General features: G+C 44.6%; 2 protein-coding genes across 2 annotated transcripts in view; both read right to left on the reverse strand.

The window, feature by feature from the left end:
• Window positions 1-455: 455 nt before the first annotated feature.
• Window positions 456-3,097, reverse strand: LOC147423537 (uncharacterized). Its single transcript, XM_086502017.1, has 4 exons — window positions 2,999-3,097; window positions 2,884-2,921; window positions 969-1,044; window positions 456-770 (listed from the first exon to the last, which is right to left on the reverse strand). The coding sequence occupies exons 1-4, from the start codon at window positions 3,095-3,097 to the stop codon at window positions 729-731; spliced, it is 255 nt and encodes an 84-aa protein (XP_086358143.1). The 3' UTR covers window positions 456-728.
• A 17-nt stretch (window positions 3,098-3,114) lies between these two features.
• Window positions 3,115-26,838, reverse strand: part of LOC147423538 (uncharacterized) — a 50,649-nt gene continuing 26,925 nt past the window's right edge. Inside the window, exon 2 of the mRNA XM_086502016.1 lies at window positions 3,115-4,069. Coding sequence (XP_086358142.1) covers window positions 3,347-4,069 — 723 coding nt within the window. The 3' untranslated portion in view covers window positions 3,115-3,346. The remainder of the gene's footprint in view (window positions 4,070-26,838) is intronic.

Consider the following 26,838-nt stretch of genomic DNA (forward strand, 5'->3'; position numbering starts at 1 on the left):
CTCAAAATTATCACATAGATTTTCGAGTTACTTTGGTTATTGTTTCGTCAATCTATAGCCAAAAATCAAGATTTTTTGGCATTGTAATTACCTAAACTAAATATCTACATAAGATATTTTTATCCTAGCTTCTTAATAATGTTTTGTAGCTCAAAAATTTATCTCATAAATTTTTGAGCTCATTTCCTAATTTTCTCTTTTGATTTACAATAAAAAATAGAGAATTTTTGGTAAAGCAATTATCCAAGAGTTGTTAGCCCAACAAGTAATGCATTCTCCAAGTACTTTTCTTTTAGGAAAAAGAAAATTAAACAAAATCTAACATAAACAATTTAATGGAAATTGTCAACACTTCACTTTGCCAGCAAGTTAAGCTCATCAACCAAGTACCAAATCTCAGAGCCAATTAGTTCCCCATTCATCATAAAAACTGCCAAAGAGATCACTTGACCCAATGAAGCCAAAAGAATGTGTGATAAGTAGAGAGCTATGAGAAAGATCCTTCCATAATTTCCACAATGTCAAGAGAAGGGTAAAGCTAGTCACCAACACACAGCAAGTCAACATCCCCAAGAATCTTTCCCACTCTATCAAACACATATTCTAACTACTGCCAAACTAATTTCTCTAACTCTCACAATGCTTTTCAATGCAGACAAAAGTGCAAAAATCTCAAGTCTTAAGTGATCCCTTACCTTCAAATAGAAAAGGGGCAACATGCCAAGTGTTTACAAGGCAATAGGATCAATCCCCTCAACATCAATATGTACCTGAAAATAGGCATATGTAAGTAAAATCCATTGATAGGCACAAGCCAGTCACCAACACACAAGTCAACATCCCCAAGAATCTTTCCCACTCTATCAAACACATATTCTAACTACTGCGAAACTAATTTCTCTAACTCTCACAATCCTTTTCAATGGAGACAAAAGTTCAAAAATCTCAAGTCTTAAGTGATCCCTTACCTTCGAACAGAAAAGGGGCCAACATGCCAAGTGTTTACAAGGCAATATGATCAATCCCCTCAACATCAATATGTACCTGAAAATAGGCATATGTAAGTAAAATCCATTGATAGGCACAATTGGGCTATGGCATGTAAAGGACAAAGTAAAAAAGCATTGAAGTAACAGGCCATTAGCAAGATACCATATAATCAATATCTTACACAACTAGTTCATCTACCATCCGATATTAGGCATAGTACCAATGAATCAACAAAAATACCCAATAGTATTGAACAAAGGCATGATCAATAAGAGCATCGAGAGGCAATAAGAGGAAGTGTCCAACCCATTCAAGATTCGAATGGTGAAATTAGTGTAATCAAGCAAGTTGCTTGAAGTGTGAATCACTCGGCAAATCAAAAAACACCTCAATTGATGCATCAGAGGTTGATGGAGATGATAGGTTCATTGTGATGCAATGTCAATAGGTAAGGGGAAGAGAAACCAAGCTGTGCCAAGTCGACGATCAAAGGGGGTAGTTTGATGGAGGCATGCAAGAGAGAGAGAGTACACTTTTCCCATGCTACCACTTAATGCTCCACTTTTCTGATTATGGATGCGATAGTTAGGTGCATGAATGCTCGGGACAGGATCCCACCTCATTTTGCCAATCACTTAGGGAGGAGGCCATCCTTGTGTGGGAAACACAAGAGACTTCAAAGCACTAACCTTCCCACTTCATATGTCCAATAGTGCATACACAAAGGCATAAAACAATACAAGGGTACTTTGTAAGCATAGACAGGGGAGAAGCCCAACATCCTCGACAAGGCAGTTTGATGTCCACTACAAGCACAACCATACCTTTCAAAATAAGTTCCTCAAGATAAGCCTTTTAAGAAACGATAGGCAAAATCCAACAAAGGTTAAGTCAAAATATAAGGGCAGCAAAGCCCTAGGATGAGGGCAATTCAAAATTCCCACCATGAAAGGTCATCGACAAGGGAAGATAAAAAAAAGTGGGACAAAATTGATAGCAGTCCCACATTTTTAAGTGTTCAGGGAGTAGACGAGGCTATTCATACAGGGTCAAGGTAGCAAGAGGTAGGTTGAGTATGGAGAGGACCTATCGACATAAGTAATAGTCTTTTAGGCCAGAACAATCAAAATTCAGAGGAACCTGTTAGGGCATCATTTGTTAGGAAGGAGTAACAGCTAGGTTCGGGTGGTGCATTTGTTTTAACACATTCAAAAAGCTCATTCATTTCAGATAACTTGTAGTATCCAACTGGATATCCTTTCATATGCAACAGATGTTGGATAAGGGTAATAAATTTGAAGGTAGCAAATTGCCGAGATGAGGGATGAGGGTACTTCCAAGTAGCACAACACAGAGAGAGAGAGAGAGAGAGAGAGAGAGAGAGAGAGAGAGAGAGATCCATGGTCATAATGACTTGAACTAGTGCGATGACAAATACTCTGTAGTGATGAAAGCGGTGGTTAAACAAACAAAAACAACATGCCTCTGACATGGCCACCTCTCACAATACCATCAAATTACCTGCACAATATTTCCGAGGCTTACAATGTTGCCCAACACATTGCCTCATCAGGGCTAAAAGTGCACTACTATTTATTGACCAAACACACCCATTCTAGTGTTTTCTACTACAAAGGGTGCTTGTCAAAACCATATAATACAGGAATTTCCTTACCCACGATTTCTGAAGAAAAAACATTTCCGTGGCTAACGTCCAAAAAATAATGTTCCACCAAAAATCTTGACTTGGGATAGACACCCGTACCACTGACTTGTGTATTTGCTGGTTAAGTGTCATATTGAATGCAGAAACTGATCTAGCTTTGGGCAAGCAACCCAAAGCAAGGATTTGACTACCATACATACTCCTTTGGGTTTGGTAAGAATGTGTACATTACCGCAAGGTGCAGCCAACATTCTGTCTTCGTACTCTTCAATGCAAGCAACAGAAGCTACTTTTTGTTAAGTTGCAAATACTTTAAAACACTTCCTGTGAAAACAATAATACCTGAGGAGAGACCACAGCTTCCAAATCGTAGAACCTTGACAACAAGGTTGCCGAGGTTGACCCATTTGTCAATTTTATGTCAGACACGATGATGCTCATAAAACCTAAGAAGTCACTCAACGAATCAGCTACCTCCACGCCAGTGCATAACCAGCAGGACGTGCGGATGTTTACAAGAATTAAACAGATCTACAGAGTATTATATACAGTACAAGATGCTAGACCGACATAATGCTAAACAATGTCAAAAGCTAAAAGACCTAAACAGCATGAGTTGATGATGGTGATGCCAAAAAGAGGATGGTGTTAAGCAAACACCTTAGTGTTAGTGTATGAAAAGTGACCCTCTCATTTTGAAGACCTGGTCCTCTTTGCAGGTGGAGCCTGTTCCACAGCCTTCTTACTTGGAGCTGAGGCTTTACGTTTGGTGGTGGATCTCGTAGGAGTAGGCTTCAAAGCCTTCTTCGCCTTCCTTGGTGTGCTCTTTTTGGTTGCTGGAGAAGAAGCAGCTTTCTCTGGTGGCATTGTAGAGGAAGATGGCATTTTCTCAGATGTCAACTTCACAGACTTCGAGGAAGCAGGCTTGTCGGAGGTGGCAACTTTCCCCTTTTCTGCCTTGACAGCCTTTGTGGTCTTCGCCGTCTCAGATGCACCCACCTTAGAAACCTTCGTAGTTTCAGGGGCTTTCGTTACCTTAGTAGGCTCAGGTGCCTTGGTCACCTTCCTAGTCTGAGGAGCCTTCTTTGCTTTCTTAGTTGTAGGGGTAGCCGTCTTCTTTGTCACCTTGGCCTTGGGCTTGCTGGCAGTATTTTCTGGCTTCTCAGGCTTGGGCTTGGTGGAAGGTTTCCTACCTGCCTTCCTTGGCTTGCTTTTCGACTTGCCCGAAAGCTTATATGAGTTCTTAACTTTGACCAACTGTCCATTCTCAGAAAGCCTCTTCAACTGGATGGCAAGAATCTTCTTGAAACTGGGAGTCAAAGCCGACTTGTGCTTTGCTTCGATGCTCTTGGCTATAGCTTGCATACTTGAGCCTGTTCGATCTTCGAGTGAAATAATGGCTTCTGATATCATCTGCGTGGCGTAAAAATGCACAAAAAAATGCACAAGGGTTTAACGACTTTAAGTAGACAAAAACCTGCGAGCACAGAAGTTTGAACCTCTACGAAGAAGCCAGATTCCGAAATCAAACAGTCAAAAGACCAAGATTGACTAATGAATCTGTCATGAAAATTGAGTTTGACCTCATACTTGGAGGTTAATTACAGATGAACCAGTGAGCTGAGGCTCTAACACTCGATCCCTTATAAGAATGCTATCCCCAGCTAGTAGTAAGTGCATGCCCTTCTATGGTCAAGCCACATTCAATTTCGTTCGTGCGTGCGTGCGTGCGTGCATGCAGGGCCCAGGCGCATATATGTGTGCTCAAGCACCTGGGTGTGTTACTTGATTGCTCTCCTTAAACCACCCAAAGAAAACAGGCCATGTCAATCACAATATGGCTTTAAGAACGAGACTCTCAAGGGTCAGATGTGGTCCAGAACGGCAAAAGAAAAGGTTCCTCAAAGCTCAAAGAGGATCAAAATATTATAAACACGGCACAAAAGCAAAATTAAGTATCATTTCATTGGTACAAGATGATGCTAAAAGATCCTTGAGTGCCAAGGACCCGAAACACCTAAATAGAATTTTCAGTAGGCAATCCCTTCATCCTTCTACACACTTCATTCCAAAAAACACAAGCAATCCCCTTGAAAAGTATTTTAACCAAAAACAAAAAAGCATGGTGCCTCGTGTCCAGCACATCAGCCAAGCCTTACAAACACATCAATGAGCAAGGTAACTGAAGTTCTCATAGCCCCGTGCAAGAACCTCCAACGGATGGATCCAAAGAATCATCAAAGGTACTTACATGACTGTACACAGAACTTCAACAGAAAAACCAAAGGCACACTCAGAAAGGAGCAATATATAGCACAAACTTCTTCCACATAATCTAACTGGACAAAAGACAGTGAGAGGGATGAGACATACTACCTCTTAGTCTCCCTCTGCTGCATGCAGTAAACGAGGACATAAGAGTGTGCAGCTTCAGCTGAAGATTATACCTATAGATGAATCCAGGATAAGCCCAGGTTCACCTTTACAGGGAAGTACAAGGTATAGACTCACGGTAGTCAACCATAAGACAAAATTAATCCATGATCCTTGTAATAGACTTGGACACACCATGTCAAAGATCTACTGCAGCACATGTGAGAAAACTGCAAAACAACGGGATGAACTTGAATACACACACAGAGACTCAACATGGCACAGCGGAGTTCTGAGCCAAGACGCGCTGGCCCGAAAGACCGTCTCTCCTTCCAGTTTTTCGTTATTATTACTTAGCATTGTGAGGGTCTCTCCCTCACAGTGCTCCCAAGCTAATCTGCCAAGAGAAGCCCTTGGCCTATCCCAAAAGCAATTACATGACAAGCATCAATTCTAAAAGCAACCGAACCAAAAACTGGCGCCCCAAAAGCTCCAGTACGAATCGCAAAAAAATCCGTACAGCTGCCACGTCAACAGCCATTGCAAAATCCAGAGGTGTCCCTATAACCTGCCACGTCAACATGGACACGCAATTAGGGTTTAGGTCCCTCAACCGATTCTGGTAAGTTGGTAAGGTTAGGTTTTTAAAACTAGCCCTCATTGGGCCACTCAACCAAAATCTACAAGCTGGTAAGAACTTCTAGTGCTTCTTTTGTTAGGGTTTACGCCCTCGGCCGGGTTCTATCAGTTAGGCCATGCCACGTCATCAAGTTTTATGACATACCCCTCTCTTGAACGAATTGTAATCGCCCTTGATTACGCTTACAAAACAGACATAGGACAAAAACTAGTTTGGTAGGCACTCTCTTAAGTACCGACGTACTAGACCACACATCACCAACACTTGCACAAAGACGACAATTACCAAACATTCAAATCACAATCCCCGTGAAGATCTTAGATGAGAATCATGATCATTGTAACTTATTTAGCAATCACATCCAAACCGCGCTGATCTTTTCATGGATGTCTTGGTCTACTAAATCTCGTTACTATCACATTGATATCACCACTCAGGTGATTCAGTTAAAATGCAACACTCATTTCATCTTTCCGACACGTACTCCAACAATACACACATGAGAGAGCACATGCAACATATTCATATTAGGAATTCCGTTTCAAATGTACATCTTTATATAAAGTCATTCAACACAATATTGTCAACCGGTCAGAATCCTTGAAATCCCAAAAGAAATCAGTGACTTTATTCTCATCGAAGTAACTTGTAACAAAAAGGTAGAGTGACTCCCCTATTGTGAAGCCTACATCGCACCAATTCAACCTGTTGATTCATCAGTAACTTGGAACAGTTTGTTCTAAACCAAAGGCCTCAAGGTAACGCTCTAGTATCTAAGGAGTATCTGCTAAGTCCTCCTCCTCCATTCACTTGGAATCAAGAGCCGGATAATTCCTAAACTTCATTAATACTGTCATGTCAGCTTACCTTATACTTTCCTTTTGAGCGAGGACCTATTTTGGATTGGCCCCAAAGATTGGCGCCCCTTTTGGTATTTCTTTTATATTAACCTTTGAGCAAAGTACAACTCCCGCAGGAACCTCTCCTCTCAGACTCTGCGTCTAGATGCCCTGAAGAGTGAGGCCCTAAGGGCTCTTTTATTCTTACAAGGGATGCCAAAAGCAGAGCCCCAAAATCAAAAGCTCTCAAACTTAAAAGCAAATTGCCCCAAAAGCAACTGATCCTCAAAAAGCTTTCAAAGCAATTTACCTCCCAAGCCTTGCTAAAAAGCAATGGGCTCTAAAAAGCAAATCAGCGTCAGTCTTGCAGTTTCCGTCAATTGTCGCTTTTTATGGCGCAAAATGCGGAATCTGCTGTACGGTACTACCATGTCACCATCTTGCGGAATTTATGCCACATCAACACTTTTGCGCAAGTGTATGTCCGAGTCTACTGCCACATTGCAAGGTGTCCAGACCGTGCCATGCCACGTCACCCATTTGTGACACCGCTAGCTCCCTGTCCACTAGCACTTCACCTCTCACATGAAATGCTCATACTTAGCTTTAGAAAAAACCTCTCCTTATCTCCTTACAATTCCATTTTCATAAACATGCTTTCTCAAACTTGAGTAGCACCCACTCATTTTCCTTCCAACTGAGCTTTAGAAAAAGCCTCTCCTTATCTCCTTACCCATCCATTTTCATGAACATGCTTTCTCAAACTTGAGTAGCACCCAATCATTTTCCTTCCAACTGCAAGTCACGTCGATGCTTGTCCACTGCCTTCTTATGTTGTGCTTAAGACTTCTCCAAATCCTCCCTTACCTTGGCAAAAGGACAGCAAACCTATTGGTTGCTACTCCCATGGGAACAGATTTGAAATTTACATCCTGTGTCTATTGATCTGCTTCAAAAATCTTGTCCTTGATGCTCAAAATCAAAGGAAACTTTCTGACACCCTCAACAATCTCAAATGGTGCCTTCCCGCAGATGTACGAACTGTGTTGTTGCGAGCAAAAACTACACCAGGGACAAAAACTTTCCCATTGAGTAATCGGATCAGAGATATAAGCTCTAACAAGTCTAATACTATTGAATTGGCTATTTCCGATTGCAAATCTCTTTGTGGATGAAACGAGGATGAGAATTTAAGTCACATGCCCATATTCTCCCATATTGCTCTTCAAAACAAATTAATAAATTGTGGGTCTCTATCTGCCACAATAGATTCAGGCATACCATGCAATCTAAAAATCTATGAGACAGACAGCTTGGCCAAAAGATTTACTTTCGTTGTCTTCTTTAATGGAATGAAGCAAGCGTGTTTGTTAAATCTATCGATGACGGTCCAAATGCCATCATGCACACTCTGTGTCTTAGGAAGATTAGAGATAAAGTCCATTGCTATATTCTCCCAAGGTCAGTTAGGCCTTATATCTATCAAACTAGACCTTTTGACACACCGAACAAGCGCGTACAAACTCATCCACATCCTTTTTGAGCCTAGGCTAGTAGAAATACTTTTCCACTCCTTTCAAGGGACTCTCAATATCTCGATACCCACAAAAGGCCAAAGTACTGTGTATGCCAAGGTGTCCTGCACTAGGTGAATCGTGACACTCGAACAAAATTTGCCTGCAAATATCCTCATCAACGGGCACACACACTTTGCCTTGCTTGAAAAGTAATCCATTACGAATGGAATACTTCTCCGCTACCTTTCTCTCTATAGCCAGCTCAAAGACGTCCAGACCATCATAGCTTTCCGGGCTACGCATTCCCTCTTGTACTCGTTGCCAGATTGCACCTAAGTGACGATCATTTTGGCAACGCCCTTTGAGAGAAAGATAGAAGTCAGTCGAAATTTCAGCAAACAAAAGAGTATTGTCCTCCGGAATTCTACTAAGGGTGTCGGCTACCATATTGGTAGCACCCTTACGGTAGCGAATCTCGAAGTCAGACTCTTGCATGAGTTTGGCTCACCTTGCCTTTCGACCGCGAAGGTTGGGCTGATCACAGAGATATTTCAAAGAATGGTGGTCCGTCCATACCACGAAGCGGGCACCAAAGAGGTAACGGCGCCAAACCTTCAAGGCATGAATGACCACCAACAATAGCTTCTCCTATGTGAAATAACGTGTCTATACGTCAGTGAGCTTGCGACTTTCAAATGCAACAGGCCGCTCATCCTGATATAGGACAACGCCGATAGCATAATCACTAACATCCGTTTGCACCACAAAGGGTTTATTTGGATCCACAATCTACAACATTGGTGCAGTGGTAACAAGTCGCTTCAATGTTTAAAAGCAATGATCGAGCTCATCGGTTCCATTGAATGGACGGACTAACACTACGCTTTTTGCTCTAGACGCCCTTTGACAAACAAGTAAGGGGCTAAGCAATACGAGCGTAGATTTTTCAGCAAAGCCAATAAAACCCAAAAAAGATTTTACTTGCCTAATCATGCGAAGAATGCGCCAATCCAGCAAAGCACGTATCTTTTGGGGGTCAATGCGAATGCCATCAGCCGAGATGACATGACACAGATGCAGCAATTTGGTGCGGGGAAACTCGCACTTGCTTTGCTTCACGTACATCTTTTCTCACCTCAAAGACACGTAAGACGAGAAAAAAGTGTTGTAGATGCTCTGTCACAAAACGGGAGCGTACACGAGCACTTAGAAATCTGAAAATTATAATACTTTGCAAAAGGGAGAGAAGGGAGAAGATCGACACAGTATTAGGGACTAGAAGATGGGCTGGTCCCCCCCCATTAAGAGTATTCTTTTATTCAGGGAGAATTCTTATACAAGCACGAGAACCCAAGGAAACCCCTCCGTTCTGTAATCTTAGACCCGTAGGTCGTGCTTTCCCGTAAAGGGCTTGGGCACAAGCCCATTCCTTCCCGTGACGGACTTAGGCGCGAAGCCGTACTTTCCCGTGAGGGACTTAGGCGTGGAGCCGTACTTTCTCATAAAGGGCCTTCCTCTAAGACCGGAGATTCCCGCAAAACAAATCACACAGAGTACCAATTCTCAATGCGTATCAACACCTTATACCTGTCGCTCCTTGCTCGGAGAATCGACCTCCGTACTTAGTCGTCACGCGAACACTTGCAGTTTCCGTCGCCAGTCTTTGCTCCAGAATCCCAGCGCTTGCCCTTTCTGCTGCTTCCAGCCCCTCCAAACTGAAACGCTGGCTACCCTTTTATAGGGTCTAACACCCGGCAAGAATAGGGGTCCAAAAGCAGAGCTTGGCACTCCTAGAGAGAGGAAAGAGAAAATCGCGTTTCTAGAGAGAGGAGAAAGCCTTGCTTGCTTTATTTTATTAATAAAAGCCTGGTCACTTTTATTAATAAAAGCCTGGTCACTTAAAAGTGACCGGCCACTTTAAAAAAATAAAGTGTGAACCTGTTCAAACTTTAAAAATTCACTCAGTTAGTGAAAACAATGCTACACGGACACATTCCAGGCGTCCCCGAGTGCAGGACACGACACAGATGCAATGCAGACACAGACTCCTCGCGGGAAAACATCTGTCCTCCCGCGACTGTTCCTACTTTTCGTAAAAAGCTTCATTGAAGCCATCTTTATTCTTGTGCTTGCGTTCTTACGCGTATTTTCTTACTCAGTTCGGATTTCCTCCTTAGCCTACGCGATGCCCCCTTACTGATGCACCCGTCACCCATCATGTGACGCATCAAAGGCACTCGTAACCCGGCCCTTTCCACCGAACTTACGGAAACTCCTTCGCGATGTTTACCGTCACCCATCAAATGACACATCAGAGTTGTCCGTTCCTGATGGCAGTTCCTGTAGCTACAATCTTTTTAATAGTTCTTAGTGCACATAATAAAATATCCTAAAAAAGAGATTTAATCATTAAAAATAAGAAAATAGTCCAATTAGCAACATCCCTCTGGCTTCTAGACAGTTGACCTCAACTGTAGTGCTTGGACATACACCTCCAGTATCTCGGGATAAGCTGCTAATTCCTCCTGCGTCATCCACTGAGCATCTAGATTCGAATAGTTCTTAAACTTAACCAAATACTTCCATGTTATCTTTCCGGATTTGAGAGACCGTTCCTGATGACTTACTATCTACTCCGGTTGGAGTATTTCTTCTGTTTCCTCAACCTCAGGAGGTTCCTCAACGCTAGGCTGGCTCGGAGGCGGTCCTACATACGGCCGGAGTAAACTGACATGGAAAGCATTATGGATCTTCCAATTAGGCGGTAGCTCTAATCGGAAAGCGACATCATTCACTCGCTCAGTAATCTTAAACGGCCCATAATAACGGGTAGAAAGTTTTACCACTTTCCCCTTATGAGACGCTTGTTTCTTAAGTCTTGCCTTCTCAAACTTGAGTAAGACTAACTGTCCGACTGTTAAGTTTAGATTCCTTTTGTGCTTGTCTGCAGCTTTCTTATGCTTTTCCTGAGAGCGTAGAATAGCTCTCCTAACTTGCCCGTAGGCGGTGTCCAAATCCCGGACAAATTCATCTGCTGCAAAGATCTTATCCTTAGTTAAAGGGATGGGTGGAAGCAAAGGCTTACCATAAAGAATCTCAGAAGGTGCTTTCCCCGTCGATGAGTGTATGGTATTGTTATACGCATACTCGACAAGAGGCAAATATTTCTCCCAGTCAGATTGCCGGTCTGACACATAAGCTTTTAACATATCCAATACTGTGAAATTGGCTATCTCACTTTGCCCGTCCGTTTGAGGATGGTAGGCAGATGAAAAATTCAGCTTTGTACCAAGATTATCCATCAAGGCACGCCAAAAATTTCCTGTCACTCACAATAGACTTAGGCATTCCATGATGCTTAAAGATCTGTGCTAGAAAGACCCTAACCATATGATCTGCTTTGATCGTTTTCTTGACTGGTATGGAGTGTGCTTGCTTGCTAAACCTGTCCACAATGGTCCAGATCGCGTCATTTCCAGTCTGAGTTCTAGGGAGGTCCATGATGAAGTCCATGGAAATACTTTCCCAAGGTTCATTAGGCACAGGCAAAGGTTGTAGCAACCCAGGTGTCTTATGCCGATCATACTTCACTTTTTGGCAAACCAAGCATTCCCTAACATACTTATCAATGTCTACTTTAAGGCTAGGCCAAAAGAAATATCTTTCCATTCCTAAGGTCGTAGGGAGAATACCCCGATGACCCGCATAAGGCGAAGCGTGTGCTTCATCCATGATCTTCTTTCTTAATGGTTCTGCAACATAAATGGCCTGACGGTGGTAGAGATAACCATCCCGAATGGAATAAGGGAACTCATTCTCTCCACGCTGTAGCTTTTCCCAAATGGTGGAGAAGTCTCGATCATTCGGATATAAATCCGATAGTGCTTCTAATTCTTGGTGATACACCGAAGTGATAGCGTTCACCGTTGGGCCGCCTAGACAATGCGTCTGCGACTACATTCTTACTCCCAGCCGTGTGAAGGATCTGGAAGTGAAACATAGACAAAAAGTTTGCCCATCTCATCTGTTTCTCAGATAGTTTCCTTTCCGTAAGAAAATATCGCAAACTGTGGTGATCAGTCTTGATCACGAGATCTGCTCCTGGAAGATAGTGCTTCAAGTTGGATAAGGCGTGAATCACAACCGTGAGTTCCTTTTCGTAGACTGATGCATGCAACTCTGCATCCTTAAGCCGTCTGCTTTCATAAGCCACTGCATTGCCTTCTTGGTTTAAAACTGCTCCGATGCAATCGCCTGAAGCATCGCAGTGAAACTCAAATGGTTTCCTTAAGTCAGGCACTATCAAAATAGGTCCATGGCTTAGCAAATACTTGAGCCGATCAAAAGCTCCTTGTTGTCTCAATCCCCATCTGAAAGGAATCTTCTTCTTTGTCAAATCATGAAGTGGTCCTGCTACATGAGCAAATCCTCGGAAAAACCTTCGATAGTATGAACATAATCCCAGAAAGCTACGTACATCATGTACCATAGTGGGAATAGATCAATCTTCTACCACTCGGATGTTGGCAGGATCCATACTCACTTGATTGTGAGAGACTATATGGCCGAGATAGTGTATCTCTGAGACAAAGAACTCGCTCTTCTTTGCATTCACATGCAACTCATGCTTTCGCAATTCTTGAAACACTAAGTCCAAGTGCTTCCAATGTTCCTCTTCTGACTTACAATACTCACGTAAAAGCTCGATACGAGCTGAAAATGCGGTCCATCATGCGATCGAACGTCGCAGGAGCATTGGTCAAGCCGAAAGGCATTACCAAAAATTCATATAGTCCAAAGGTTGTGCGGAAAGCAGTCTTATGGACATCCTCAGGGGCGATCCGTATCTGATGATACCCACTCTTTAAGTCTATGCGACTAAAGACACTTGCACCCTGCAACTTATCAAGTATATCATCAATCCGAGGGATCGGAAAGCGATTCTTGATTGGGATATTGTTTAAAGACCGATAGTCTATGCACATTCGAAACGTGCCATCTTTCTTCTGCACCAGTAGAACTGGAGAGCAGTATGGTGAAGCACTTGGCCGTACTAACCCTTCCTCTAGAAGCTCGTTGACTTGCTTCAAAATTTCCTCTTGCTGAGCAAGACTTACCCGATAAGGGGGTTGATTGGGACGCGAGCTACCCGGTATGAGATCTATGCGGTGATCTTCCGGGCGTACCGGAGGGAGTTCATCAGGAAGTGTTTCCGTGAAACACTCCTTTTACTTTTCAATAAATTGAAGACGCTTAATTTCCAGACTAGAGAGAGAGTCCCTTCAAGTTTTATCCTTTGCAAAAATCAAGTAAGCAGAAACACACTTCTTCATTTCTTTCTTAATGGAGATATGGCTTACAATTGGGAATTGCCAATCTCCTGCATCAGCATGAATCTTTATTTTCTTACCCCCATGATCAAAAGTGAGGGTCTTTTCCACATAATCGGGAATAGGTGTCATGTGGAAGTGCCGTGGCATACCCAAGATGATATCACATCCCTCGATGGCTCCCATCAAAAATGATTCGCGGTCCTTGTACTCGCCAATCCGAAGATTGAGCTGTCCTTGCACGAGAGTTGCATTGGTTGTCAACCCCTCGAATGCCGATCCGGATGTAACCAGAGTGCCAAGCTGAGCCGGTGTGAGGCACAAACGTTCCGCAGTATCCAGGGAGATGAAGTTATCCGTGGATCCTGGATCATAAAGAATCAGTACGCGCAGGTTGTTCAAAGACCCCCAGCCCTTCAGAAGTTGACGCTTTCCTTTCTCCGTTTCTGTGTTTCCTTGAACATCTCGAATTGAGTTCGAGCTTGGCGGTGCGAGTTCCTTCCTTGCTTTCTCTTGCCTCGTAGAGGCTTGTTCTTGCCGTTGCTCCTTAAGGGGCAATCCGGTTTCATATGTCCTTTCTCGCCACAGTAGAAGCATCTTCCTTCCTCTCTGAAAGTTTGAAGTTGAGTAGGAGAAAGATACTTAGTTCGCTTTCCATTGCCCTCTGGCTTCTTAGAGTGATCATCGTCCCTAGATGGAGGACGTTTTCTTCCTTGGCCTCCTTGCTCGTCATAGACCCCTCTTTGTCTTGCACGGTAAGTGCTATGCTCCATCTTTCTGGGTGTCCCAGTTGAGTGCAAATCCTCAGCAATGATTGCTGACTCCATCATCCTCTGAAGAGTATCATGTGGATACACCTTCATACTCTTTCGAAGCTGCGGTTAAGGACCCACTACGAACTTTCGTTTCTTTTCCTCGTCGGCAATCTTCATGAAGGGAGTGACCTTCAGAAGAACCGACCAATACTTGTCCACATAGGTCGGTACTCTTTCATGTTCCTTCTGGGCAAGCCAGTCCCATTCCTTCCGTATGTCCTGCTCGAAGTCAGGCGGAAGAAATTGTTCATAAAATTCAGATTTGAAGCTCTCCCAAGTTCTGGCCTGAGAACCTTCTAGAATCTTGGCTACCCACCAATTACTTGCCGTTTCCTTGAGGTGCATCCCCACATGGCGTAATTTGGATTTTTCTGTGAAGTGCCCATTGGTAAAGGTGACTTCAAACTATCTGATGAAGGACAGTGCTTTGGAGATGACTCTCCGTCCGTTGTAGGTTTCGAACCTGATGTCCTTGTCACCTGATTTGAAGACTCTCATGCGATGTTGAGACTTGCGACCATGCTTCTTGAATCAAGGCTTATCTTTAGGTTGATGTACGGTACTGGCAGTAATAGCGGCTTCCTTCTTCTGACGAGATGATCGAGAAGTAGAAGTATAATCCGGAGAGTAAGATGGAGATGAGATAGAGATGTCCTTGCTCTCGTCTAGCAAAGAGAGTGCTTTTTCCTGGCCTTTCCTTGCAGTAGGCCGTTCATTCCGATCCGAAGATCCTTTGTGCACCTCGGCACGTTCTTCTTCTCCTGCCACCTGTGGTCTCACGCCAACAGTGTTGTCTGGATGCTTGGCTGCATCAGTTCCATTCGTTTTCTTCATTCCGCCCAAAAGCTTTTGGACGTCTGGCAACAGTAAGATTTGTTGCAACTCCGCAAGCTGAGCTTGCACTTGTTGAAGCTCCTCTTCAACGCTTCTCCCTTGGCTCGACATGGTTCTTCCCGTTCTTCCCGGAATCGTCCTTCTTTGCAAAGAAAGAGAGGATTCCGAGCTCTGATACCACTGTCACAAAACGGGAGCGTACACGATAATACTTTGCAAAAGGGAGAGAAGGGAGAAGATCGACACAGTATTGGGGACCAGAAGATGGGCTGGTCCCCCCCCCCCCCCCCCCCCCCGTTAAGAGTATTCTTTTATTCAGGGAGAATTCTTATACAAGCACGAGAACCCGAGGAAACCCCTCCGTTCTGTAATCTTAGACCCGTAGGTCGTACTTTCCCGTAAAGGGCTTGGACACAAGGCCGTTCCTTCCCATGAGAGACTTAGGCGCGAAGCCGTACTTTCCCGTGAGGGACTTAGGCGTGAAGCCGTACTTTCCCGTAAAGGGCCTTCCCGTAAGACGGTAGATTCCTGCAAAACAAATCACACAGAGTAACAATTCTCAATGCGTATCAACACCTTATACGTGTCGCTCCTTGCTCGGAGAATCGACCTCCGTACTCAGTCGTCACGCGAACACTTGTAGTTTCCGTCGCCAGTCTTTGCTCCAGAATCCCAGCGCTTGCACTTTCTGCTGCTTCCAGCCCCTCCAAACTGAAACGCTGGCTACCCTTTTATAGGGTCTGACACCCGGCAGGAATAGGGGTCCAAAAGCAGAGCTTGGCGCTCCTAGAGAGAGGAGAGAGAAAATCGCGTTTTCTAGAGAGAGGAGACAGAGAGATCGCAATTCAGCCCCCCTGCGTAGGTTTTAGCGCTGGCTTTTTTTTTAAGGGCCTTGCTTGCTTTATTTTATTAATAAAAGCCTGGTCACTTAAAAGTGACCGGCCACTTTAATAAAATAAAGTGTGAACCTGTTCAAACATTAAAAACTCACTCAGTTAGTGAAAACAATGCTACACGGACACATTCCAAGCGTCCCCGAGTGCAGGACACGACACAGATGCAATGCAGACACAGACTCCTCGCGGGAAAACATCTGTCCTCCCGCGACTATTCCTGCTTTTCGTAAAAAGCTTCATTGAACCCATCTTTATTCTTGTGCTTGCGTTCTTACGCGTATTTTCTTACTCAGTTCGGATTTCCTCCTTAACCTACGGGATGCCCCCTTACTGATGCACCCGTCACCCATCATGTGACGCATCACAGGCACTCGTAACCCGGCCCTTTCCACCGAACTTACAGAAACTCCTTCGCGATGTTTACCGTCACCCATCAAATGACACATCAGAGGTGTCCGTTCCTGAGGGCAGTTCCTGTAGCTACAATCTTTTTAACAGTTCTTAGTGCACATAATAAAATATCCTAAAAAAGAGATTTAATCATTAAAAATAAGAAAATAGTCCAATTAGCAACATGCTCCTTGAGTGTTGTGTTGTAAATACTTATATCCTCGAGGCACACAACAACTCACTTCCCCAAATACGAACGAAAGAAAGCATTCATCATTTGTTAGAAAGTGGCAAGAGCGTTGGTCAACCCAAAGGGTTAAACAAAAAACTGGTAATGTCCATACTGTGTACAAAACGTGGTTTTCGAGACATCACGCGGGTGAGATATCCGTATCTAATATTACCCGAAATGTAGATCAATCTTGGTGAAATAACGAGCACCCAAGAATCGATCCATAAGGTCATCCATGCGAGGTAACGGATACTTATTCTTGGCAAGATAGGCTTGAAGCTGCCTAGCTATCTCGTCTTTCTCTTTCGGGCTAAACTTATAAGGTTTCTGGGAGACTGGATGGCTATCGGGCAGAAGCTCTATCTTATGATCAAGATCAGGCTCACGAGACGGTGGAAGCCTAGGCGCCTGGTAAATCCGCTGGAAAAACGTCTACAAATTCAACCAAAACGGAATCCAAATAATGCATTGAATTCAGAAGCTGAAAGCAGATTTACATCATAATTGGTGGTCAGGGAAGAAAGACATCCCTCAACCACATGGTACACACCATCAAGTTTAAAGAAAACTGTATGCAATGCATAATTGATATCATAAAACCATGGCACGCCTAAAGTAACATTTACATGCTCAAGGCCCATGATATGGAAGTGCAAGACTTCGTGGACACGCTGGATTCGAAGGTCGAGTCGTGGCACAACCTCAGTCCATTGATTGCTCGGACCTTCCGCATAACGGACCACATACAGATGGACTATGGGTCACGTGTTGAGCTTATGTGCTTGTACCACAGGAGAAGAAATAAAATTATGAGTAGAGCCGTTGTCAAGTAAGATCGTCACCGCATGGCCATTGATCTCTCCTTTAACGCGGAGAAGATAGTGTGGGCCAAATACAGCTTTATTAACGCGACAACCCAGGCAGCTACATGCATTAACGTGAAAAATCTATAAATCAGAAAACGACAAAGTACCTAGATTGTCGACGACATTCACCAAAGTAGTCGCCAGTGCGGAGGTAGATGGCTTCCTCTTTTTCTTTGGACACGCCTTGTCGCCCAAAAGTGGCTGGTCTGGTGGCAGTCGAAATAACGGTTCTTCTTTGAACCTCCATGTGAGCTGTCTTTGATTTGCCTAGATTGTCGACGACATTCACCAAAGTAGTTGCAAGTGCGGAGGTAGATGGCTTTCTCTTTTGCTTTGGACACGCCTTGTCGCCTAAAAGTGGTCGGTCTGGTGTCAGTCGAAAAAACGGTTCTTCTTTTGAACCTCCATGTAAGCTACCTTTGATTTGCCGTCATGCTTCGGTTTCTTCTGCAGAAGGTTGACTCGCGGCTGCAGAAGCATTTGAACGCTTGTGTTTTGACGTGGAGGGACCACGGCGAGGATTCTCCCCATCTGTCGGGCCACCTCCAGAAGCTGCGAAGGTGTTTTCATAGTTCTTAGCGATCTTGTAGATGTCCTCCAACGAAGTGACGGGATTCCGCAATACCTCGTTCTGGTAAGCCGGTGATAATCCAAACAGATAAAGCATCTGCAACATAACCTGTGGATTTTCCAAGGCTTTCGTCTTGTGGATGAAACCCTTGAATTCATGTGAGTAAGCATCCAGGGTTTTCTTACCCATTTCGAACTTGGACAGCTTCTTGAAGCACTCGATCTTATCGACGTGCACAGAGTGCGCGCGAAAGACTATCTAGAAGTCTGCCCAAGTCATTGACTTAGGTCATAACCCATCCCACCATGCATATGCCTTGCCCTGGACCATGACAAGTATTTGACTGATGCCTTGGGCATCAGTGAAACGATACAAATCGAAGTAGGCTGTCCATTTCGCCAGCCATGAGTCAATGGTGGCCTCCTCACATTCCTTCTCTTCCCCTTTGAAGGGGTCGGGATGAAACTGACGAGGCAAAGTGCTCATGGATGCGGGCAAAATCACAATCTGTGTGGCACATAGCTCCCCAAGTTGCCTTTGCATCTCTGCTAAGTGTTGTTGCAGTATAGCGACGAGAGATGCGTCGAAGGCGGAAGACGGGGGAGAAGAACCCTTGGGACGAAGCCTGTGCGTGAGTGTGGAATCGGGAGGAGAGAGGCACCTCCTCCATGGGTTGATGCGTGCTAGCGGCGCCATTCTCATGCAGAGAAGCGTCGTGTGACGCCATGGCGCTTAGGTAAAGAAAGCATGAGAGAGTATGTAGCAGGGGTTAACCTAGGAAAGACATCCAGGAGTCTTAAGTAAATAAGCGAAATAATAGAACGAGAGAGAGAGAGAGAGAGAGAGAGAGAGAGAGAGAGAGAGAGAAAGAAAGAGAGAGATTTGTGCGCGAGAGGGAGCTCACAGTGACAGTCCAATCACGCTCTCGCCCGCTGGCACACTTAAATAGGAGACCGAGGGAGATTAGCCACCCTAGAGAACTAACCGCATCAAGTGGGGAAGCTTCCTGGGTGGTTATTCTTTATTTTAGGCTCTTCATGAGCAATTTTCAGGTTTCTCACTTTGTCCGGCCTTTTAAGTGACTTGATTTTTTTTTTAAAAGAGAGTTCGTATCTTTTTTTTTAAAAATAGGGCAGGTCACTCAGAAGAGTGGACGGCCACTTTAGTAAAAAAATTAAGGGGAAATTACCAAAATACCCCTCTAATTTGAGGAAATTCCCAAAATACCCCTCAAATTTCAAAAATTCCCAAAATGCCCCCGATATTTTGTCATAAATTCCCAAAATGCCCTTCAAATTTTCCAAAATTCCCAAAATACCCCTGGTTGTGAGACTAAATTTCTCGAAAAATAAATTTTTCTGTAGGTCTTCACAAGAAGAGTGATTGTCTATTGTACAAGATGCTAAAACTACAATTTGAGTTGGTTAAGTAGGCTTTGGAGATGAATTGCTTCATTATTTTTAGACATAATTGCCTTTTTTGCGATGGTAACAAGTGACAAATTACATGCTGCACTCAAAAACGGATCTCAATTGTCAAAAATGAATGAAGCTTAAGAAATCTTGCGCATTCCAACCAAAATAGATACAATTTGAAATTTGAGGGGTATGTTTAGAATTTCCTCAAATTAGAGGGGTATTTTGGTAATTTTTCCAAAAATTAACTCTGAATGTACCGAGCGCGTACTGAGAGAACTTTACCGCCATCACGTAACCGCCCCTCCTGTGCCAACAGTACTTGTCGCCCTGCATCGCCGACCGTCAAGTCACTGACCACGTTACCGCCCTCTTGCTCACGCGCGCTTGCACGCCACTAGTGTGCCACCTGTCCTGCACATTGCGCTACCTACGCATCACACTACCTGAGCACCACTTGTTGTTGCCTGCCTGCAACCACGCTCTGTTGAGAAGTCTGCGCTCTACTGCACAGAGGTCTACACGGGAGAGCTTTGTGTACTGCACAGCACCCCATTACTACAGGTCAGCAGCAGCACACCAGCGCGCGGCACCAATTGTTCGCTTGGCACACACAGTGGCCTCCGAAGCATATTAAAAAATTTATAAAAATTATCCCCGCAGCAAAACATACTCCTAAATTAATAAATTTCTCTCACCAAATGCATCCGGAGTGGCAACTCTCCGGGACACCCTCATGCAACAATCGGTAAAAGATAGGCAAAACAAAGACATGCCCAACATCCATGTGACTACCACTAGCAAATCAACATTCCACACACGAGAATCCGCGAAAAGAATTCACCAAATTCCCACGACCGGCTGGCATGTAGTAGCGTCCCATACCACCCTATACGAGAGTTGGGAGAGCCTGTCAGGCTGGGCCATCAGGGCCCCATAGTGGTTTTGTGCACGTTACCATGCCTTGCATACGACTAGGAAGGAGGCTCTGATACCAATGTTAGCCCCTCGTCGGATCCAATCCTGCAACCATGACATGACACAAGCCAAACTCACACCTAGACAGACGTAGTGAGCAGACATCAGGCTCACCTCCCAGCCATAGAGCCAATATGGGCTCACCCCCGAGCCTGAGAGCCTACAACCAAGCGGGCTAGCCTCTGCCACAAGGGCCGGTGTCCCATACCACCAAGCCCACACCAATACGGGTGTGCAGGCAAAGCTACCAAGGGCCAAGAGTCCAAGTGTGGTGATCACACAAGATGTCTCACAAATGAGACTACAGTCCTATTTATAGGACTTCATAACCAAAGGGGCATGTTCACACTGGCCGGACATAACTGCAAGCGCCCATCCTGATGTCTGGGGACGTAACATGGCGGCTCCAAAGCAGTTTTCCCAGCTTGCATGAAGAGGGGGCGCCCATTTCAAGAGGGGAGGCTGATTTTGGTTGGTTAAGTGGACTATTGTGTGTGAGAGTAGTGGGTGCAGGTGATCACAGCTTTAACGGAAAGCTTGCCTTCTCCCTTGTCTTATGTAGCGCGATGATTCCGCTCTCGTGCATCTCTCCCCCCCTTGAATACAGAAATGTGATGCCCTGCTCGATTTGTATGTACAATTGTGTGGGTTCATGCGCGATTGCGGATATCTCGTCCGATTCAAAGGGCAAGTAGCCCTACAGATGCAGGAGCTCGAGGGCTTGCTACGGATGCGACCGGCACGGGAAATGGAGCCCAAAACAGAAAAATACAGCCTGCTGCGTATTTTTGCAGGTTTAGGATTTTGACCCTGATTGATCCCTAATACCCCCAACACCCATCGAGGAAGCGTTGGGATCACTCTACATGTGATCAAGTGCATTTTCGGAACAGAAAACAGAGAATTCAGCGTGCTGCAGATTCTCACCAAAAGTGTCCATATGCGCCGGGGAAGTCACCTTTAGCATGGGGATTTTGTCTGTGAATCCTCCTACTGCGATTACGCTGCTGAAATCGGGCTAGAGTAGGCCATTTTCAGCCTGGTAAAAGCGGGACAGCTCGTAGGAACTTGCAGGTTTTCTCCCAAGTTTTATAATAATAAAGAAATACCGAAAGGGGTGCCGGTCTTTGGGGCCTACAGAGTGTCGTTCTCTGCTTGGTAGCACTCTAGCTGCCAAGCCGTGCTTTGTTTGAAGTGTTAATCCCAGTCACAGGTTTATTCGGGAAGTTTTCCTCTGTGTCGTAAAGTCAAGTAAAGTTATCAAGTAAAGAATCCGGTGAGAGCTAAAGTCCGCCCTATGGGCCAGTTTCATGGTTCTGTTGTCGGGATGAAATCACTTTTTCCTTAGACAGTGAGCCTTGGTTGGTTTGCGGTGAAGACAGAGAGCACAGGAACTTGGAATTACACTATGGCTGACACGACAAACGATGCCAGGGAAGAGGGTAAAAACCTCCCAAGACTGACACGCTTTTCCTCTTCCAGTGTTTGAGCGTGGCGAGAGTTCACGACCACCCCTGTCTGTACCTTTTGTTAATGTGAATGCTCCACAAGTTCAAGGGTTCATGACTGGGCAACTAGACGAGGATGCGTTCAGGACACAGTTGGTTGCCGCTGTGAATGTGTTTTCTCGATTGGTGCACAATCCTAGGTTTATGGAATTTTTGCAAGCACCACCAATGTCACAGTATACAAGGCAACTGTCTCATGCAGTGGAGCCTGTTGAGGCTCAATCCCACGTCCCTTGTGCGTCCCAGCAGGGCGGGGAGCACTCACATGTTGCACAGTCACATGGGGCTCCAAGACAAGTTCCTTCTATCCATGAACAGGAGGTGGTTAGGACGCCTATTCCACAGGCTTTGCCAGTTCAGCCGCCCACCTTTCAGAGTCCAAATGTTGCATTGAATGAACAAGGAACGACTTTCCAGGCTATGCAATAGGTTTTTCCACCACCCACGGTACATCCTCGGTATTTCAAGAGTGCATCAGTGTTTCAAAGCATGGCTGGTTATGCGCCTGGAAACCAGCAATATATGCTGGAACAGTGTTTGGGGGTATGCAGTGCATGATGCCAAACCCCATGTATGGAAATATTGGCATGCAGCAAGGGTTTCAATGCAACTAGGACCGATTTGGGGTGCTTAAAGGCAATTTTGGCATGGCTGGTTTTTCCCACCAGCAGCCATATATGGCACCAATGACGCAAAATGTCAATGGCCAAGGGGCACCGATGATCCCTATTACAGTGCCCATGTTGCAGACACTTTTCCCTATGACAATTTGGGAGCATTGGAAAAGCCAAAAGCCTACAAAGAAGGTGGTGCAACTGTAAAGTTTAATACTTTCAGCAGCTTCGAGGATAAGGCAAAGGCTCTTACTTTCCTCGAGCAGTTTGATAGAGCTTATGTAGGGGGGAATTTTGAGGAGACCTCCAAGGTTAGGAAAGTTGCCCCTTTCTTGAAAGGCAATGTGTTTACATGGTGGACGACCCTATTGATGCAAGGTATGACCGGCCTGTACAATTTAGAGGGCGGTACTATTTCAATTACCTGTTAACTTTACACAGAGCACTGAGAAGGGAAGAGAAAACAGTTGCGTCCAGCGACTAGAATGTCACTGCGCACACGAGACCGACACCCTGTACGCCCCAAAGACTGGCGCCCCTTTCGGTATTTCTTTATTCAAATTAAGGTAGACGATCCGACCACTTAGCACAAACTTTCACAAAGCTGTCCAAACCTGGCGAGGGCTGAAAACGCAGGTTTTCAACCTGATTTTGGAAACATAAAGACGCAAAACCCCTGCAGGTCAAAAGCACCTGTCTAGGACGGATTCCCTCGCTATCTGGAAACTTTCTGGTCAGCTGTCACAGAAATTCAGCGGGCTGTAATTCCCTGTTTTCACTGCCGGGAGCCCAATAGCCTGTACACGCATCCCAAAGCTCTCACGAGGCTCCCCCGGGGTTCCTAGGTGCGAAACCCTAAACCTGCAAAAAAACACAGCAGGCTGTAATTCGCTGTTTCGGATCGTTTTTAGCGGAGCAAACACGCCTACGCGTGTCCCAAGGGCTCCCGCACGCAATGGGACAGTTCCCCTGTGAATTGGACGAGTTTTCACGTGAGAAAACTCTCCGAACTCGCAATCTTTCTCGATAGAACTGTGCGTATCTGTGGGGGATTAGCAATTAGATAATCCGGTTCCTGTTCAGAAGACTCTTGCCTTGGCAAACGCACATAAACCCCCAGAACTGTACATGTTCATCGGAGTAGCCCAACTAGTGGGGCATTACCATATGTGCCAAATGGGGGAGAGAGATGCACGAGAGCAAGTCATCGCGCTACATGAGACAGAGGAGAAGGCAAGCTTTCCATTAAAGCTGTAGGCCTGCACTCACTACTCACACACACACTGTAGGTCCTCTAACCTTTCTTTCTTTATGTGCCAATATCTGTTCAGGAACAAGCATTTCATCCAATTCTTCCACTTCGGGTTGTTCCTCATCAAGCATAATCTCTGGCACATTACCAACAAAGGGTCTTAGAAGGCTGACATGAAAAGCATTATGTATTTTCTAGCCTTCTGGTAGCTTCAACCTGTAAGCTACATTGCTGATCTTTTCTGAAATCTGAAAAGGACCATAATATCGCATACTGAGCTTAGGAAACAAGCGTTCCTTGCCTTTCCTTTTCCTTAACCTGGCCTTTTCAAAGCGCAAAAGCACCCAATCACCAAGTGAAAATACAAGTTCACAGCGGTGACGATCAGCAGCTTTCTTTTGCTTAGCTTGAAGCAATCTTTATCTTCCTATATGTTTCATCCATATCTTGCAAATACTTGTCTGCCTCAAAAATCTTGTCCTTAGTCTGCAAAATGGGCAGGACTTTCTTTCCTCCTTCCACTATCTCAAATGGTGCCTTACCTGTTACGTATGCACAGTGTTATTTTAAGCATATTCAACCAATGGAAGATGATGTTTTGTGCTCTGACACATAACATTTGAGCAGGTCCAGGATAGTAGAATTTGCCTCTTCTGCCTGTCCATCAGTTTGCGGATGAAACGAAGAAGAGAACTTTAGCGTAGTGCCCATGTTCTCAAACAATGCCTTCCAGAAAAGACTCGTCATACGTGGATCCCTGTCACTGACAATTGACTGAGGCATCCCGTGATATTTAAAGATATTGCTCATGAATATCTTGACCATGTGTTCTGGCCTTATCTTCTTCCTCACAGGAATGAAATGGGCTTGCTTACTGAACCTACAAATGATAGTCCAAATCCCATCATTGCCTGTTTGCGTCCTTGGAAGATCAAAGATAAAGTCCATTGCTATGCTTTCCCATGGCCTATCTGGGATCGGCAATGGCTACAACAATCCCGATTGCTTTTGTCTGTCAAATTTGACTTTTTGGCATACTAAGCATGATCTTACACATGTGTCAACATCTTGACGCAAAGCTGGCCAATAGAAGAATGCCTCAACCCCTTTCACTGTCGCATCAATTCCACGATGCCCAGCATAAGGTGGAGCATGACTTTCCATCAAAATCTTGGCCGTAACTGTTTTGTAACGCATAACTTTCCATGCATCATGAGAAAGTCATTCTTAAGCATATAGTGCTCATGATGTTGCCCATCAACAAGCTGGTCATAGATCCTTGCAAAGTCTGAATCTTCAGTATATTGTGTCTTCATTTTGTCTAGTTCACAATGGTACGGAATTGACACTGCTGAAATTTGGGGCTTTCGTGACAACGCATCAGCCACTACGTTCTTTTTCCCTTGCACATGCACAATCTGAAAATGGAACATTGACAAGATGTTTGCCCATCGCATGTGCTTCTCAGACAACTTCGTCTGTGTGAGAAAATATCGCAAGCTTTGATGATCCGTTTGGACAACAAAATCAGCCCCTAGCAAATAGTGTTTCCAACTAGTGAGAGCATGAATTACTGCCAGCAATTCTTTCTCATAGACTTGCAAGTTCCTTTCAGTCTTCAAAAGAATTCTGCTCTCATATGCGACTACTCGGCCATTCTGCATTAGAACTGCACCAAGACTATGGCCACACGCATCACACTGAACCACAAAAGGTTTCGAAAGATCTGGGAAAATGATTACCGGATCTGAAGTAAGCTCCTCTTTCAAGTGTTTGAACGCTAAAATTTCCTTGGCTGTCCGTAACTCCTTTTCCTTGTAGTGCATGGAGTGGAGAAGCAATCTCAGCAAAATTTCGGATGAACCTCCTGTAGTATGAACATAAACCTAGAAAGCTTCGAATGTCATGTACGGACTTCAAGTCTGGCCATGATCTAATTGCTTCCACTTTAGCGGGATCCATGCGTACCCCATCCTTTGAAACAATGTGCCCAAGGAAGTGAATCTCTTGCAAAAAGAATTCACTCTTCTTCGCATTATTGAGTAGTCTGTTCTTACGTAACTCATTGAAAACTGCAGTCAAGTGATCCCTATGCTCCTTTTCAGACTTCGAATAGACAATCATGTCATCAAAGAAGGTAGCCACGAAGTTTCTATGTGGTCTAAAAATTGTCCATCATTCTATTAAACGTGGCAGGAGCATTTCTGAGACCAAATGGCATGACAAGAAACTCGTAGAGACCAAATGTTGTCCTGAACGCAGTCTTATGGACATCTTCTGGCCTAATGCGTATCTGATGGTAGCCACTCTTTAGGTCTGTCCTTGTAAACAATGATGCTCCCTCAAGCCGATCAAGAATGTCATCTATCCTCGGTATGGGGAACCTGTTCTTGATGGTATTCTTATTCAAGGCGCGATAGTCAATGCACATGCGCCATGAACCATCCTTCTTCTGCACTAAGAGTACAGGCGAACAAAAAGGGGATGAACTGGGCTGAATCAGCCCCTTCTCTAAAAGCTCGTTGACCTGACTCATAATCTCTTTCTAGTGGACTGCACTAACCCTGTATGGTGGTCTATTCGGTGGACTAGAACCTGGCACAATATCTATAGTATGATCCTCGGGTCTCTCAGGAGTTAACTCCCCTGGCAAAGAGTCCGAAAAACAATCACTGAAACCACTCAAAAAAGTTGACCTGTCTTTATCTAAGGTAGACAAATTAGATACAACTTGAGGTACTTCTTTTGCAAAGATCAAGTACGCAAAAAGATGATTCTTTATTACAGATGAAATAGCAGAAGCAGAAACAACTGGAACAGACTCGCCTTTAAGCTTTACATCAAGGACATGAGTCTTTCCTCTATGTACAAGGGTAATCTTTTTGTTGTAAGTATCCACCATAGCATGCAACCTGTAACACCATGGGATACCCAGTAACACATCACAGCCGTCAAGTGGCATAATATGAAACTCTTCCGCATCGACATAACTCTGAATGTGCAGACGAAGCTTCCCCAAAATGGGAGTAACGGGCTCTGAATGACCTGGGCATGCGAAACCTGCTTCCCCTGTCATACCCATCTCCTCTGCACGAATGCCCAACTTTGATGC

This window comes from Adiantum capillus-veneris, chromosome 26, assembly GCF_014529385.1.
Source record: "Adiantum capillus-veneris isolate H3 chromosome 26, ASM1452938v2, whole genome shotgun sequence".
In the NCBI taxonomy this organism is placed as follows: Eukaryota; Viridiplantae; Streptophyta; class Polypodiopsida; order Polypodiales; family Pteridaceae; genus Adiantum; species Adiantum capillus-veneris.

Excerpts from the sequence above, each read along its gene's own strand:
- LOC147423537 (XM_086502017.1), bottom strand. The coding sequence starts at position 3,097 with ATGAGCATCATCGTGTCTGACATAAAATTGACAAATGGGTCAACCTCG. Across the intron at positions 2,922-2,998 it reads AAGCTGTGGTCTCTCCTCAG|AGTACGAAGACAGAATGTTG; the intron begins GTATTATTGTTT and ends CTTGCATTGAAG. Across the intron at positions 771-968 it reads GGCCCCTTTTCTGTTCGAAG|GTACATATTGATGTTGAGGG; the intron begins GTAAGGGATCAC and ends GCCTATTTTCAG.